General features: G+C 54.7%; 7 protein-coding genes across 7 annotated transcripts in view; 1 reads left to right on the top strand and 6 right to left on the bottom strand.

The window, feature by feature from the left end:
• Positions 1-266: 266 nt before the first annotated feature.
• On the bottom strand, positions 267-1,400 carry CHGG_10104 (uncharacterized protein; the record flags this gene model as incomplete). The annotated part of the gene is made up of 2 exons (XM_001228030.1): positions 267-715; positions 1,178-1,400. The coding sequence occupies 2 exons, from the start codon at positions 1,398-1,400 to the stop codon at positions 267-269; spliced, it is 672 nt and encodes a 223-aa protein (XP_001228031.1).
• A 701-nt stretch (positions 1,401-2,101) lies between these two features.
• CHGG_10105 (uncharacterized protein) lies at positions 2,102-2,567 on the bottom strand (the record flags this gene model as incomplete). The annotated part of the gene is made up of 2 exons (XM_001228031.1): positions 2,102-2,391; positions 2,459-2,567. 2 exons carry the CDS (start codon positions 2,565-2,567, stop codon positions 2,102-2,104), a joined length of 399 nt encoding a protein of 132 aa, XP_001228032.1.
• A 1,767-nt stretch (positions 2,568-4,334) lies between these two features.
• On the bottom strand, positions 4,335-5,753 carry CHGG_10106 (uncharacterized protein; the record flags this gene model as incomplete). Its single annotated transcript, XM_001228032.1, has 5 exons — positions 4,335-4,422; positions 4,496-5,009; positions 5,078-5,404; positions 5,461-5,566; positions 5,628-5,753. The coding sequence occupies 5 exons, from the start codon at positions 5,751-5,753 to the stop codon at positions 4,335-4,337; spliced, it is 1,161 nt and encodes a 386-aa protein (XP_001228033.1).
• A 1,264-nt stretch (positions 5,754-7,017) lies between these two features.
• On the bottom strand, positions 7,018-8,137 carry CHGG_10107 (uncharacterized protein; the record flags this gene model as incomplete). The annotated part of the gene is made up of 3 exons (XM_001228033.1): positions 7,018-7,369; positions 7,428-7,494; positions 7,564-8,137. 3 exons carry the CDS (start codon positions 8,135-8,137, stop codon positions 7,018-7,020), a joined length of 993 nt encoding a protein of 330 aa, XP_001228034.1.
• An 843-nt stretch (positions 8,138-8,980) lies between these two features.
• On the bottom strand, positions 8,981-12,697 carry CHGG_10108 (uncharacterized protein; the record flags this gene model as incomplete). Its single annotated transcript, XM_001228034.1, has 3 exons — positions 8,981-11,106; positions 11,197-12,179; positions 12,468-12,697. The coding sequence occupies 3 exons, from the start codon at positions 12,695-12,697 to the stop codon at positions 8,981-8,983; spliced, it is 3,339 nt and encodes a 1,112-aa protein (XP_001228035.1).
• Positions 12,698-12,957: 260 nt separating this feature from the next.
• CHGG_10109 (uncharacterized protein) lies at positions 12,958-13,812 on the top strand (the record flags this gene model as incomplete). The annotated part of the gene is made up of 1 exon (XM_001228035.1): positions 12,958-13,812. One exon carries the CDS (start codon positions 12,958-12,960, stop codon positions 13,810-13,812), a length of 855 nt encoding a protein of 284 aa, XP_001228036.1.
• Positions 13,813-14,243: 431 nt separating this feature from the next.
• CHGG_10110 (uncharacterized protein) overlaps positions 14,244-14,378 on the bottom strand; it is a gene marked incomplete at both ends in the record, with an annotated part of 3,499 nt that continues 3,364 nt past the window's right edge. The window contains one exon of the mRNA XM_001228036.1: positions 14,244-14,269. Coding sequence (XP_001228037.1) covers positions 14,244-14,269 — 26 coding nt within the window. The remainder of the gene's footprint in view (positions 14,270-14,378) is intronic.

Genomic DNA, 14,378 nt, shown 5'->3' on the forward strand with positions numbered 1-14,378 from the left:
CAACCCCTTCCGCTCATCTCTCACAGGTCTGTGCCCACTACGGGTCTGCGGAGCCCCACATGCCAATCGCCCACATGCCCCGTGCGCGGAACAACCCTAACCCTAAAGCTACATGTCGCAGCTCTGCCTGTGACAGTTCCCGAAGTCGGGAGTTCCATATGGCATTGCTCATCACCCCAGACAGCTGGAGCTGCAGGGCGACACTCTCGGGGGGAGCGCCGCGCAGTCAATGATAGTCGGGCTCGTAGAGAGCTACATCCTCTTTCTTAATTTCCATTCAGCCTAGCCCCGCCATTCTCCTCCATCTCATCCTCTCCGTCGGTCTCATTCCCACCATCCATCCCATTCTCCCTGTCCATCCCATCACCATTGTCCGTCTGATGGGGGTTGTCCGTCCCATCATCCTCGTCCGTCTCATCATCCTCATCCATCTCTTCCTCATCAAAACTCTCTTCATCTCCACCATTCCCAACCACCGGCACCCACCCCGCCGCGGTGGCCGCCGCCACCTGCGCGCGCAAATCCTGCATCTGGCTTAGCAGCACCATCAGCCGGTCGCCGCGCGCCACAAACCGATTCTGCAGCGACGTATTCGCCTCCTGGAGGATTTCCACCTGCGTGCGCAGGGCGGCGATCTGGCCCTGCAGCTGGATGAGGAGGACGTGGCAGGTGGGGAAGAGTGGGACGATGTTGGTGTTCAGGTGTGTTGTGAAGGCTGGATTGGTTGGGGGGTTCAAGTTAGCTGGCTTGTTTTGGGAGGGTGGCAGGGGGATGGGTTTTGTTGTAGTTGTGGTTGGGTCAACCTGTATCCCAATCGGCCTGGCCGATTTGGTCTCTTGATCGGAGGGGGTTTGGCGAGATTCTCGGGCTCGGGGTCGGAGTGTCTCCATGGCGCGCCACCGGAGCTGACAAGGCCCGCCAAATCACCTACCCACAACCACCCTGATGGGTGGGCTCAATGAGGGTGAAGGGGTGGCGATGAGAGGGTTGTCAGCTCGAATGGCGGTGGCGAATGGCGGTGGCCGAGTTCCATGTCCCTGACAATGGGTTGCCTGGGCAGCCCGAGTCTCCGTCGCGGCGAGGGAAGATTGGGGAGTTTGAGGGTGGCTCGGGTATATGTGCATATAGCTTGGTTCCCGAGAATCCGTCGGAGGGGGAGAAAAGGAAAAATGCTTACCTGTCTCGAAGGCGGCGGCGATCTCTTGTGGTGTCATTCCGGCCTGTAGGAGTGTTTGGATGATAAGAGTGACGGTGGTCTGGGGTGCGCGCTTGAGTGTCAGCACCCGCCACGAGGGAAAGATGGGATCCGGGACATAAGGAACACGGCGACCTACCTGACCGTCAAATGCTACCTGGTCGCCGCCGGTCTGCGACGCGGAATTACCCTGGTTGCCAGACATTGGGGAGTTTTGGGTTGGAAAAGATGCCTTAGGGTATCGACAGTGTTTGTTCTCCAAGGCGGTTGGAGATTGGTATTAATAGTCGAGGCCTGGAATAGACAATGGCTGATAGAAGAGATACTTGCGGTGAGGCTGCTTGATTGAGTTGCTCGGTGGACTTAATGAAGAGTGGAGGAAAGGTGTGTGCTCTGAAAATTCTGGTGGGAAGCCGCGAGTGAAGGAAAAGAGGAAAGAGGCAATGAATTTAAAGTATCGGACCGTGTGAACTCTAGCACACAACAACTCACTCACACGATGCTATAACAGTGAATACATTTCCGTCTGAATACTCTCCCTATCACAGGGAATCTCTTTGATAGCTTGCCATGTCGAAGCACAGGACAGGATTGGCTCCCACTGAAACAATGTGTGAAGAACGACACGTTGTTGTATAGGTAGGTAGGTAGTGTGTTGAACTCAAGGTTTTGGAGACACTGAGCACTGTTCAACTTACCAAATATTGTTCATCTATTTCAATATCAGGCTGTGGTTGGGGGATGCTGTACCTAGGTAGGTATATAAGTCGCTGCTCGGCAAACAATTTAAGTCTACGGCTAACTACTATAAGATATCCCCATAACACAAACTGATTTCCTGTCTCGTCTCGAAATTCCTCCTTCATCTACGACCTCGCCCTATTCCCAGAAAGTCTCAACCCTCTCCTACTCCTGGGCACGGTTCTGCTCTGACTCCAGCTTCTCGGCCTCCTTCTCCGATTCCAGGTTTTCAGCTTCCTTCTCCGACTCCAGTTTCCCGGCCTCCTTATCCGACTCCGGTTTCTCAGCTTCCTTCTCGAGTGAATTTAGAATATGCGAATGCATCATGGGCTGTGTGGGGATGGGTTGGTGAAGGGGGAGGGGGCTGCGAATGCTATTAGAGCGCTTCTGGATGCTTGCGTTCCGAGAAGGGCCCAGCACAGAGTCCCTTCTATGAGGGTTCTCAGAGCCCCCGCCTGGGAATCAAGTTAGCGGCAGAGTTACGCATACACATATCAAGCAGATTCACAAGGAACCACGCACTTGTGTATGTGTGTCCGGATGTGCCCGGGGACGATGGGCGTAGAGCTGGTAGAAGAGAGACATTCGATCTTTGCGAGATGTACGGGGGATCGGCAAGGCTCTTGGCCATACTATCGTTGGCTTGGATGGAGTAAAACCACCGCTTGTGCTCCCTTCTATTGTCCCGATAGGATTTGGGGCGCTGTGTGCGTCAACAGTGCGTATGCTTCCTCGTATCATGAAGGGATTTGGGGTCCCGTGGAAGTTAGATGGTGGCAGGACAGTCTCCAATTCCTTCCTAACTGCTTCCAAACCTGAGGGTTGCTTGCTCGTTAGGTGTGCTATCTCAAAAGAAATGGAGCGCGCCTGAAACACACCTCTGTGTATCATCCTAGTAACCTCTTCATCCGGCAAGCCAGAGGAGAATAAGTGGCGAAATACGGCTTCTACAAGATTCTGGGTATGGTTGTGTTAACCAAGTATTAAAGAAACATCAAAGGTGAGGTTTCAAGGTCACCTGCAACGAGTTCTGTGGCTTTTTTTGCTGCTGCCAAGTTCGCCGCTCACGAGCAATGAATGACGAAAACCAACACTCCAAGGTGGCTATCGTGGCATTGCTGTAGGACATAGTGGCTTTGTGGCTTTTGGAGGAGAGAGGCTGAAGATGGTTCGAGGTGTCAAAATAAAATAATGCTGGATATGTGATTGGCGCGGAGCAATGATGCCGAGGTGCCAAATCCAAAGACGAATCGAGAAGCCTGCGCGCCACATATCTGGGCACGCGGCGGTGACACTTTCACTTCTTGGTAGTTGCTGAGAGAAATCGGCAAGCAATATGGCCTCCATGGCACATTCCTGCCAGTTCGGTCCTTGGGAAACCGAACCTGGAATGTGTGGATTGTCATCCGTAGAAGGTACAGATGTGGACTATGCTTGCCGAGGCAGGTAAGGTGGTTAATAGGCGCAAGTGCTGCCAACCTCGAGCAGCAACAATCCACCACCATGCCGGTTGTCTTCTAATGTTCCTCAAATGCCCCATTGTCGTCCCTTCCTTGGCCAGTTCACTCCGTCTGTCCCCAGGACGAGGCTGGGTCGAACCAGGCGTCCGGCAGGGCCACACCTATGGGAGCAACTGGCGAGTGAAGGCTATAACAGTTGTTTTGTTTGCGACAGACCTAACAATCTTTGTTCTCTTGACATATACAATGCTTGATCCAAGCCCGGAGTTCATGGCTGGTGACACCGGCGTTGATCAAGACGATTCGGGTATTAGTCCTGATCATTACCTGACACACACAAGCATGTTAGCTTGGGCGATAAGTTATAACAAGGCACACAAGGCAATTAATTACCTGTTCCTCAGTTAACTCCCTCTCGGCGACATAACCATCCACCAGAAATGTTGTCCCAACTCCGAACTATGATGCGGAGTGGAGCAGTCATGATGGAATGATGGCAGTGAACAGTGAACAGCGAACAATGTTATACTGGACTGGTAGGTTGGAAGACAAATTTGAAGTTTGCTAGAGGTAATCTAGGTAGTGTGGTTGTGGGATGGGAAGTTGATGGTTGGGGACTGGAGTTGTGCTTGGAAGTTGGAAGACTGGCCGTGCAGAGCATTACAGATCACACAATTAACATGTACCTATTATCACCCGGGAATACATGGCAGGAAGGCACGAGAAGATTTAATCATTTTCCATGTGTTTGTGGGATAGCAAGGCTCCGAGAATTCAACACAAGGTAGCAGTGTCAAATCACTGTGAAGTCTGGTGTGAACTGATTCTCTGTCTCGGTGGTTTTGCAACTTTGGCTTTTGGCTTAAAGCACCACACCAACCGATTTCAACCGTCTCAAACTTCCTGGTGTACCCAAGATACCTTGGTAGGACCTCTCTTTAAACCAGGCCAAAGGTCCACGAGCTCTCCCAGTTGTACGTCTCTCCAGGTCCCCAGATCTGCGCATCGGTGCGCTCCCACTCAGGGCTATTGGATCATCAGCTGTCAGTTTCTACCCGCCAAAAGCCAGGAAAAGGAAAAAGAAAGGAAAAAGACTCACTGGTTGATACCATCCGGGTAATCCTGCGCCTCAATGGCAATGCAGCTGCTGCGAATGACCTTCTCATTGACGCCCTCAATGCCCTGGGTGCTCTTGAGATCGGCCGAGCCGTCCATCCAGTTGCACGAGTAGAGCACCACACCGGGCTGATCGGTGCGCAGCTCGGCCTTGACGCCCGAGAACTTGCTGGCCAGCGTCACCACCACCGCGTCCTTGGGCGCGTCCTCAATCAGCCAGTAGCCGTTGTAGCCCTCGCAGGCGCCGTCGGCCCCGCAGTTGCCCTCGAAGCCGGGCTGGTCGCGCGCGTGCCCGACGGTGAGCCCCGGCGCCGACGCGAAGTCGTTGATCGAGTTGGGCGCCGCCGTCAGGATCTCGCCCGTGGGAAGCGCGGCTTGGTCGGCTTCCAGGTAGCGTTTGGAGTAGGGGGCGTACAGGGTGTGGTCCCAGATCTTAGAGGTGTCGGGGTTGCGGAAGGCGTCCAGGTTGAAGTAGGTGTGCTGGGTGAGGAGGAGGGCTGTGTTTGGTTTGGTGTTAGGGAGGGGGGTGGGTGATATACAGGAGGGGGTGGATGGGGTCACTGACGGGTCTTCTGCTCAAGCGACTCAGCCGTCATCTTGATGTTCCAGGTCGAGCCCTTGACCGAGTAGGTGACGGACGCCTTGACGTCGCCGGGCATGCCCTGGGACGAGTTGGAGGGGTCTAGGATGGAGAAGGTGATGGAGTCGGCCTTGAAGTCGGTCACGTTCCACACGCGGTACGACCAGTTGTTGGTGCCGCTGTGCAGCGTGTTGTTGCCGTCGTTCTGCTCCGTCTCGTACTCGACGCCGTCAAGCGTGTACTTGCCGTTGCCGATGCGGTTGGCGTACCGACCGGGGATGGCGTTGTACACCGGGTGGCCGGGGTCCACGGCTACATGGCATGTTAGGCTCGTGCTGCGTTTGATTTTGAGATTGAGACAAACTAACGGTAGTATTCAACATCGTCGTAGCCAAGCACCACGTCGATGTCCTCGCCGTTCTTGTCCTTGACGAACAGGTTCGTCAAGGTGGCGCCGTACGGGATGAACTGCGCCTGTCAGCGGACTGGAGTTCGATGGCTTCCCCGCTCCCCTCCGTGCCCCTCAGACACGTACCTGCGCCTTGATGCCATCCGAAGAGATGGTGTAGCGGCCATCCTCGTCAGGCTTCGGGCCCTCACAGCTGCGGCCGATGACGGCGGCCTCGACGGCGGCTACGAGAAAGGGGAGTGAGAACTTCATTTTCTCGTGGAAAAGACGTTGTCGGGACCAGGATACCCAGGCTTACCTTCCCCGCCCTCGCGGCCCCCGGGATGGGTTTTATACTCCATTCTGGCCTCTTCGGGACCCTGGTAAAGAGGCCGGTCTTACGTTGCTTGCTGTTTGGATCCTTTGCGTAGCCGATACCCCGGATACAACCCCAGATTGCAGTAAATAATCGACAAGGGTTCTCCGTTGGATTCAAGATACAACCTCTGCACCTGGCAGAGGATGATCCGCAGGTTTGGGGCCTGCCCAGTTTATTGCGGCATATCAGCCTGAGTTGCAGAGGGGCCAGCCAAGGTTAAACGCCGCCACCATCTCCGCCGAGCCCATGCAGGAACCCCCGTCGGGGCGGACCGGCCGCCGCCAATCATGCTCCGGGCGCACTTCTCAAAAGGAGGGTGGATGCTGGCGCGTCGGCCCTTGCCCCTGTTTTGGACTCATTGCTAACTCGGACCATGCCCGGCCTTGCCTGCTCAGTCAGCCATCGCGCCTTGCTTGGCTTTCTTGTTTTGTACCCCCGACCTGGTAGACGGGAAAGGGGCCGGGACGTCCGGGAATACCGGCTTTCCGACTAGGCAAATGCGGATGGTACAGGTCCGAGATGTCGTCAACTGCATCCTCCGCCTTACTGAGCACCGAAACGCACGAATCCGACTTGCCGCCAAGGGGGTATCGAGAAGCTGGAGGATTCCCATGCATCGCTAGTCAGTGGGGGTTCAGATCGCTGCTTTAGGGCTCGCTTATCTGCGTCCCAAAGGCGTTGTTGAGGGGGCTGCTCCGCAATGAGAATGGAGTCTCTACGAGGTAAGTACTCCCTCTATAAACATTGCAACCCCGCTGTCCGGGAGGAGGTCTCAGAGGATACGGTAGAGCGCCCCCCGCCCATACCATCGGGCTCGCCAAGGGATCGTCATAACGGTGTCGTTGAATTAAAGCTCTAATTATACATTAAGAAGGGGCCGATTCTGCGACGCGCAGCATTCCGCTCGAGGATGCTCTTTTTGAAAAACCCAAACCCAAATCAGGCTTGCTTGTACCCATGCCCAACTCATCCATCGACGGCTCGTAACCAACATGATAACCAATCCCAACACATGCCCAAGCGCCGCCCTCAAAACGAAATAGCCGTCCGAGCTACATACTCCAATCTCCCAGCCCCCCCCCGCCATCTCTCTGCGGGGGCGGCATTCCCCTGCCGGGGCCGGATAGGACACCGTAGACCCCCCTCCGCTTCCCTCACTCATTCACTCTTCGCGCCCTTCTTCCCCTTCTTCGGCTGGGGAATGGGCTCGCCCTTCTCGTCGACGAGGCCCTTCTCGCGCATGACGCGCAGGGCGTCGTGCAGGGGGTCGAGCTCGGGCTGGGGTGCCCGGTGGGAGTCGAAGTAGCTGTCAGCCCAGGTGAAGTACTGGCCGTAGTTGACGGTGAAGTACATGTGGTGCAGGGTGTGGTGGGCCGGGCTGTTGATGAACTTCTCGAGCCAGTGGCCCGAGATCATGTCGCCGTCGTGGATCAGGATCGTCCAGATCTGCACGAGCCCGAACAGAAAGAAGTAGAGATACTTTTGCACGGGACAGATGAAGACGAAGACGCTGCGGGGGTTGGTTAGTATGGGTTGGGTGTGTGGGTGAAAAAGTTGCGAGGGCTTACTGGTACGGCAGGGACTGGACGTAGCCGTCTAGCGGGTGGAAGGCGAGGGCGGCCCATGGTGTTGGTACTGTAACGGTTGGTGAGTGATTGGCTCATTCATAGGTACCTAGCCATGAGATGCAAGGGCCAAACTCACCAATCCACTTGTGGTGAGGCTTGTGGATGTACTTGTAAATGCTGGGGTGGTGCTCAAGCCGGTGAATCCAGTAGATCATGAAGTCGTTCCAGACCATGAACAGCACGGTGGAGATGAGCAGCCATGACCAGCCAAAATCGCTCACATCGGTGTATAGCATGCTCTTGCCGCGCACCTCAGCCAGAAAGAATGGAAGCGTCAAGATGTTGATGAAAGGCACCGCGTTCATGGATGAGATGATCTCCTGGCGGATCTGGTTTTTGAGGAAGCGCGGGTGGTATTCTAGCCGGCGGTCGAAAATGAAATAGTAGGATAGCGCGCTGAAAATCCAGTACAGAGACGTCGCGCCGATCTGGGTGATGATTAGGATAGAGATGCATTGGCGCACAATGTTGTCGCGCGCCCATGCAGAGCCATGACTGGCGGATGCATCGGACAATCCCGAGGCGAAGTCGCCGTATCCTATTGATGCCGAGTGCGCCGAACCATTGAGCGGCGCTATCTTGGCAGGGTTGAAGTAGGCGTAGGCCTTGTCAAAGACCAACGGGTCGAGTATCTCGAGGGCGACGTCCATCTTGAGAGCGGTGAGCCTGTTTGAGCTGTGGTTGAGCGTGAACGTTGGAGGTTGAGTTCCCGATCGAGATTTCAATTTCAGGGCACTTCAACGCGCTCAAGAAGAAAAAACTCCACCCTTCGGTTATTATTCTCCCCACTCGGATAAAATTGCAGTGGCCAGACAATGGCGCGCTGTGGTTCGTCTTTCCCTCAGCGGAACAGTCCGTTTCCGTGTCGGGCCACACTGTTTTAGCGTCTCGGCACGCTGAGTCATCCCCCCTTTGCGCAATGAACCCTGCCGAGGCCCCTTGATGAAACCCCTTTCTCTTGTTTCCAGAACAAAGTCCGAGTCGGAGTTATCGGCTTCCTCAACACAACAACAGACGAAAACGCACTGCCATACGGTAGGGCGTAACGTCAACACCACCCGCGCTTCAAATGATAAGGACAACTACCTTACCAACTAAACCTTACGTATCCGTAACGGTATTGTGTAACCACCGCCCTGATAAAAAAGGAGATGACGCCACAATGAATTGATTCTTGGTTGGGAAAAGATCACCTAGTTAATTCCCCAATCAGCGCCAACGTGCGACGGCAAGAAAACAAAGAAGCAACCGAGGCACTAGTTATTAATCTCTGGGCAAGAACTGGAAAAGTTTTCGATCAGAAGAACGGAAAGAAAGCCATTTGGAAGCTTGGAAGCCCGAAGTCTTTCTTTTATTTGATCCCCCTTCCTCGGCCCTTACATTTTCCTTTTTTCTTGGTTCCCTTTACTTCTCTCTCAGAATCCTGAAACTGCGTCAGGCACATGCACTTAAGTATGCACCTGGAAGACTGAGAAAGCTGACGAGGCAGCCGCTCAAATACCGCATCTTGCCTTCCCTGCATGCTCCTCCATCAGCTTCGTGACTAGCCCATCATCTTTGCTTATATCGCCGAAAGCTACCCTGCTCCGGGAAACATCCAAAGGGGTCTCGCCTCGACGATTGCGAATGTCCACACGGGCGCCGTGTGCAAGGAGAATCTCGACAATCCGCAGGTAATAGTGTGCGCTATGAATGGCTCGGTGGAGTGGTGTCTCCCCGTCGACATCCTGTGGGTTGACGTTCGGCTTTTTGTCCAAGATGGCTAATACAACTTCGGGGCGTCTGGTGGCGGCGATGTGCAGCGCTCTTTGGCCGAACTGGTTCTTCAAGGAAACGTCGGCTCCATTCTGAAGTAGCAAATCAACCATCTGCAGCTGGGTAGATCCGCGATATACATGTGCGGTCTCGGTAATTCGCCGGCGACCGCTGAGCGCGGTATGTAAAGCGTACCCTAGCGGTGTTGCGGTTTGCTGGTTGACCGAAAAGCCCATCCTCAGGATCCGGTTTGCTGTCTTAATGACCCCAAAGTCGATGGCTGCCACGAGAATAGTTGATCCGGGTTGGTAACGCGTTGTAAATGGCGATGCCGCCAGCCGTCGTAGCAGTTCGCACGTGTCATCGCTGAGACGGCGCAGAACGCCTTCCTGCGATATCCCTTGCTCCTCCGCTGCCTCGATGTGATCAAAAATGCGCACACATATGTAAGCGAGCAGTGCGAGGTCGGGGTCGTTCGCTGGAAGCTCGCATTTACCTGCGGTGGCAGGTCGTAATTCTTGGACCTCGAGATAATTTGCAAAGCAAGTGGCCATCATAGAATGGCCGCTCCCGACAATGGACGTCGAACTAAAATAGAGCAAGCTGAAGCCGTTGCCGTGGAGAAAGAATTCCCGTACAGTCTCATGGATGAACTGGTAAGTCGGATCTTGGCTTGCGCTGCTCGGAGTTTGTTCCAAAAGGCCCTTGGAGAGGTCAATGATCATTTCGTGTATCTTTACACGGGTCTCGAGATATTCCACCGAGTCTTTCCATGTTGCGAGGGAGCCGTAGCGAGTCCCCCCAAATGCCAAAGCCTGATGGATTTGGTTTTGGGTCAGGGGCTGCATACTGAACAGGATCAGCTGTATGAGGCGGACTGCGCGTTCGGCTTCGGCGGGATCCTGGTTCGAAAAGAGTGTTCGGAAAAGTGTGCTAAGCACCGGGGGTATTTCTCGCAACTTCTGCTGAAGCAGTTTCAATGACTTGCCCCGGCCATGCTGTCCCAGCATGGCAATGGCGAGGACTACCCAAAGGAAAACGCCACAAGATCTTTCGAAAATCTCGTCCTTGAGATCCGCAATGGAGCGGTTGTCTTCGGCCTCTGCAACGATGTAGCGTAAGATGTCGGTGCGATTATTGTCCTCGACGACAATCTCGGGGCACCCATTGATGGATATGTGAGGATAATGACGGCTGGAGAAGCAAATCTTGAGGTCGGCGCCGGCATTGTAAGCCTTATTGCCGAGATGTTTGAAGAAACGAATCAGGTCTCTGACTTCGTCGTCGTTACACTCGTCCATGGCGTCAATAAAGACAATAGCCGGCCTTGACTCGCAGGTTGCAAAGACGCGTGACAACAGATCTCGTAGTTCTTCTTGATGCCATGTCACAATCGGATGGAACATAGCCTTCTGTCTGAACACCGGGCACAAATGATCGAGGGCCAACGAGTCCTGGCAAAGGACCTGGTACAGCAGAGACCGATAGAGACCAAAAGGTGTCTTCTCAAGGTCTCCTGTTCCCCGTGCGTTGAAGAAGAAAGCGGCGGTGGTGGTTTGGGTGCCCTCGTACAGAAGCTTGACTCGACGCACGGCGTCTTTCATCAGAGTCGATTTTCCAGAGCCAGGCTTTCCCTTGATCCAAAGCAGGCCGTGGACCTTGGCGACGTCGGTATTGTTGATCCAGGCATTGTATTCGGTGGTCGAGTACAGCCAGTCGCAAGTGTCATCCAGAGCTCTTTGGATGTTGCCGAGTCTGTTGTCCATCTCGGCGAAAGCCAGAGATTCCAGGAAGGCTTTAACCATGGTTAGAAACCGGGGTACGGTCCATTGTTGAACATGCTGCCATACCTCGCCCATCCTTACTGATATAGGGAGCTAGAATCACCACGGTCAATTTAATGTACATGTACACTACTAAGCGGAGACTCTGCGTGGTTGTGGTGTTAGCTTACCAATCATTCCTAACGCTATCATTGATCCGATCTCGAGTGAAATCTTCCGATACCCGGCGTCAAGTCTTGTCTCAAATCTGCACATGTTCATGTGGTTTGCCGAGATTGTCTCGGCATGCTCTCTAGGATCGTCAAGGGTGGAGGATGTGTCTGGGACAACCTTGTTATTCAGGGGCCCGGCGTTGATACCGGAGAGGCCCCACGCCTCCTGAAAGGTCTTGACGCGGAAGCCATATTTTCGCCAGAGCGTCGTGAAAGACTCTCTCCCAAGTTCTAACTCTGGGCTGTCTGTCCCGAGAGTTCGGAGAAGGACGGCATTTGAGTCCACCCTGAGGATGGTACTGGCGATGCTTCGAACTGTCTGGCCAAGATCGGCCATTCCTGGGCTGCCCCTATGTGGTGTGCCGAGAAAGATGACCCCTTTGGTAGATTTGACAATGTCCTTGAACTCTGCCTCCTCCGAAGACTCGGACCGTCGAAGTGCTTCCTTGACAAGCAGACCGCCCAGCGAGTGGGCCACAAAAATCACCGACCTTCTCGCAGGTTTTTCCCGCTGGAGCGCGTAGAGCAGGTCCTTGGCGTGCGCGAAGAGGTTGTTCTGGTTAGTGCTGTTGAGCCCTTTCGTAACCTTGGAGTCATAGCCGTATGTGAGAATTCTCACGTTGCGACAGTGGTCTTCGCCCGCCAGAAGGTCGTATGGCCAGTAGACGTCTCCATCCACTCTCCTTCTGTCGGGAGGACTATCGTCGGATGCAACGCGCCTAGGCGGCTTGTCCTCGAGAGCAGTGGCCCCATCTCCATCCCTATCCTCATCCCCGCCCCCATCACAACATCCGATCTTGGAGAATAAACGAGGGAAAAATCCTCGTCCGTCAGGTGAGGACTGGTTCGTATTGCGTGGAAAGCTGGTGGGGATATTCTTTCGCCTAGGGCACGCCCAAGTCTTGTAAGGATGGCCACCTAAACCGTGAATGAAGACGATACTGCAGCGAAAAAATCATTAGCGATTGCCTCGTAAGGGGTGCTAGGTACCTGATTGAGTTTGGGGGAAACAATCAACAAAACGGAAGCCCACTCTGTCTCTGGTTTTTCTGAGCTGCGGAGTACAACCAGACCCTCTGTGATCTCCCTCCTATCAATGCTGTCCATCACGAAAATGAGTGTTGCCGGGTTCCGTCCTCGCGCGATGAGAGGAGGGAGAAAAGGCTTGCAGCCGGAAAACGATGCGGTCTTGTCGAGGCCATTGCTCGTCGGGGCTGCGTCAATCCCACGTTTCCATTTCCTCGATTAGGTTAGGGGTTCTCAGCCGCAAGACGAAGTTGGCAGTGCTTGCAAGGTCAACATCCGACGGCGTGCCGAAGTGAAGGCTCGGCGAGGACGAACTATTGCACTGTTGGGCGCATGGCTGCTCACCCGCCAATGAGGATGAGTTGGGGTGAGTCAAGAAGCGCGTCAGAAAGACTGGAAACCAACCGCCAGCTCGGCGGGCGCAATTGGCCATTGGGCCAGCTCCGGCATGTGCCGGAGTCATACCTCTCAACCAAACCAACAACTGCTTGATGCGGGGGATGAATTTATCAGGACGCAATGACAGTTTCCAAGCGGCAACTATTAAACATGCCATTTGTGCCATTTCTGAGACATGCTGATGATATATCCAAATTTTAACCCAGCTCAGCCACTCACACGCCCAGCCGTTTGAGCCCTCTTTCCGCCTCAATTTGCAAGACTCCGAAAGAAGCACGAGCAACTCGGATCCCCATGCCGAGCCTCAGGCTATTAAGAAAATTCAATGCTTTTGCACGGTTGCGCGAGCGCGCAAAGGCCGTAAAGGCTACAGATGGCTACCCTGCACGGCAGGCCGATGTCGGTGTTAACCCGGCATATAAAACAGCACCCGCGGTCGTCCCCAACCAGCGACTGCATCCACAACCGCCCGGCGCAGCAGTCACCATTGCCACCGGTAACACCTGTCCAGCTCCCGCTGACAAAACCATCGTGGTCAACGCCGAGGATGTTGCCGCAGACGGCGCCGTCGTCGGCACGTCCCAACGACCTCGGCGCGGCTCATCGCATGCCATGCCGCCCGCACCACCCGCAGCACCCGCGAGCATGCTGGAGGCGCTGCCTGCGGAACTGAGGCTCCAGGTTCTTTCTCACATATCCGACCTGTGCGACCTACGGGCGCTGGTTTTCGCGTCTCCCGTGTTTAGCCAGCAATATCGTTTGGATCGGCAACATTTTCTTGGCCGGGTACTCCTCCGCAGCCTCGGCAGCCTGACGGCTGAGGCCTACGCTGTCCAGGGTTCCTCCACCATCTATTCTCGGTCGCCTGGGCCGCTCCCCGCCGAGACAGTAGAACAATTCATCCATAGCTACGTCTCGCGGCCCTTTGCACCACCCGAGCTGATCCTCCAAGACTGCACCCTGACCGACCTCGCTGAGATGGCAGCCTTCTACCTGTCTGTCGCTGAACCGCTATTGCTACAGTGTGCGGCCCTTTTCCTGCAACAGCTCAATCCTTCGCTCGGGGTGGGCAGCTTATCTGCTACCGAGAAAACACGACTTCTGCGGGCATTGTATCGCTTTCAGTTCTACTGCAACATCTTCGGCTAGGGGCCCGAACCTGCCCTGCGATTCCGCGCGATGGAGTGGCTCGCCGATCCTCTCTTCCGTGTTTGTAGGTGTTACGGATTCAGTTGATGTGAACTGTGCGTTGCCAAGCCTTTGTGACGGAAGGGTGCTGCAAGAGCAGGTAGAGAGTCCATTCGGACTAGGGCTTGGCCCGTTGTATCACGGCCCAGGAAAAGGTAGGTGAGGGCGATTCCGTTCCAATAATCTATCTATAGGTATCTATCTCTTAGACTCATCACCTTTCGTTCCCTCGTCTTCTTCCCGGACATTCCTTAACTTTTGCCGCAGCACAGAGATCAGATCGTCAGCCTGGAACACAACCTTATCCGGAGCCTGCTCGCCCGGATCATCTATCTCCGTATGCCCCTTCCCCTTCGTGTACGCCTCCTGAATAATGACTCGGGAGAGCGCGATCACGTCTCGGCCATTGGCCCACGACCTGCAATTGCTGAGTTTGGTGAATAAGTCTAAGATCGTATCCTTGGACGCCCGGGCAACGCCTCCCAACACTACATCCACCTTGGCCTGGTGCTTCTGCAGCAGCTGCA

The sequence above is a fragment of the Chaetomium globosum genome, genomic scaffold (assembly GCF_000143365.1).
Source record: "Chaetomium globosum CBS 148.51 scaffold_7 genomic scaffold, whole genome shotgun sequence".
NCBI lineage: Eukaryota > Fungi > Ascomycota > Sordariomycetes > Sordariales > Chaetomiaceae > Chaetomium > Chaetomium globosum.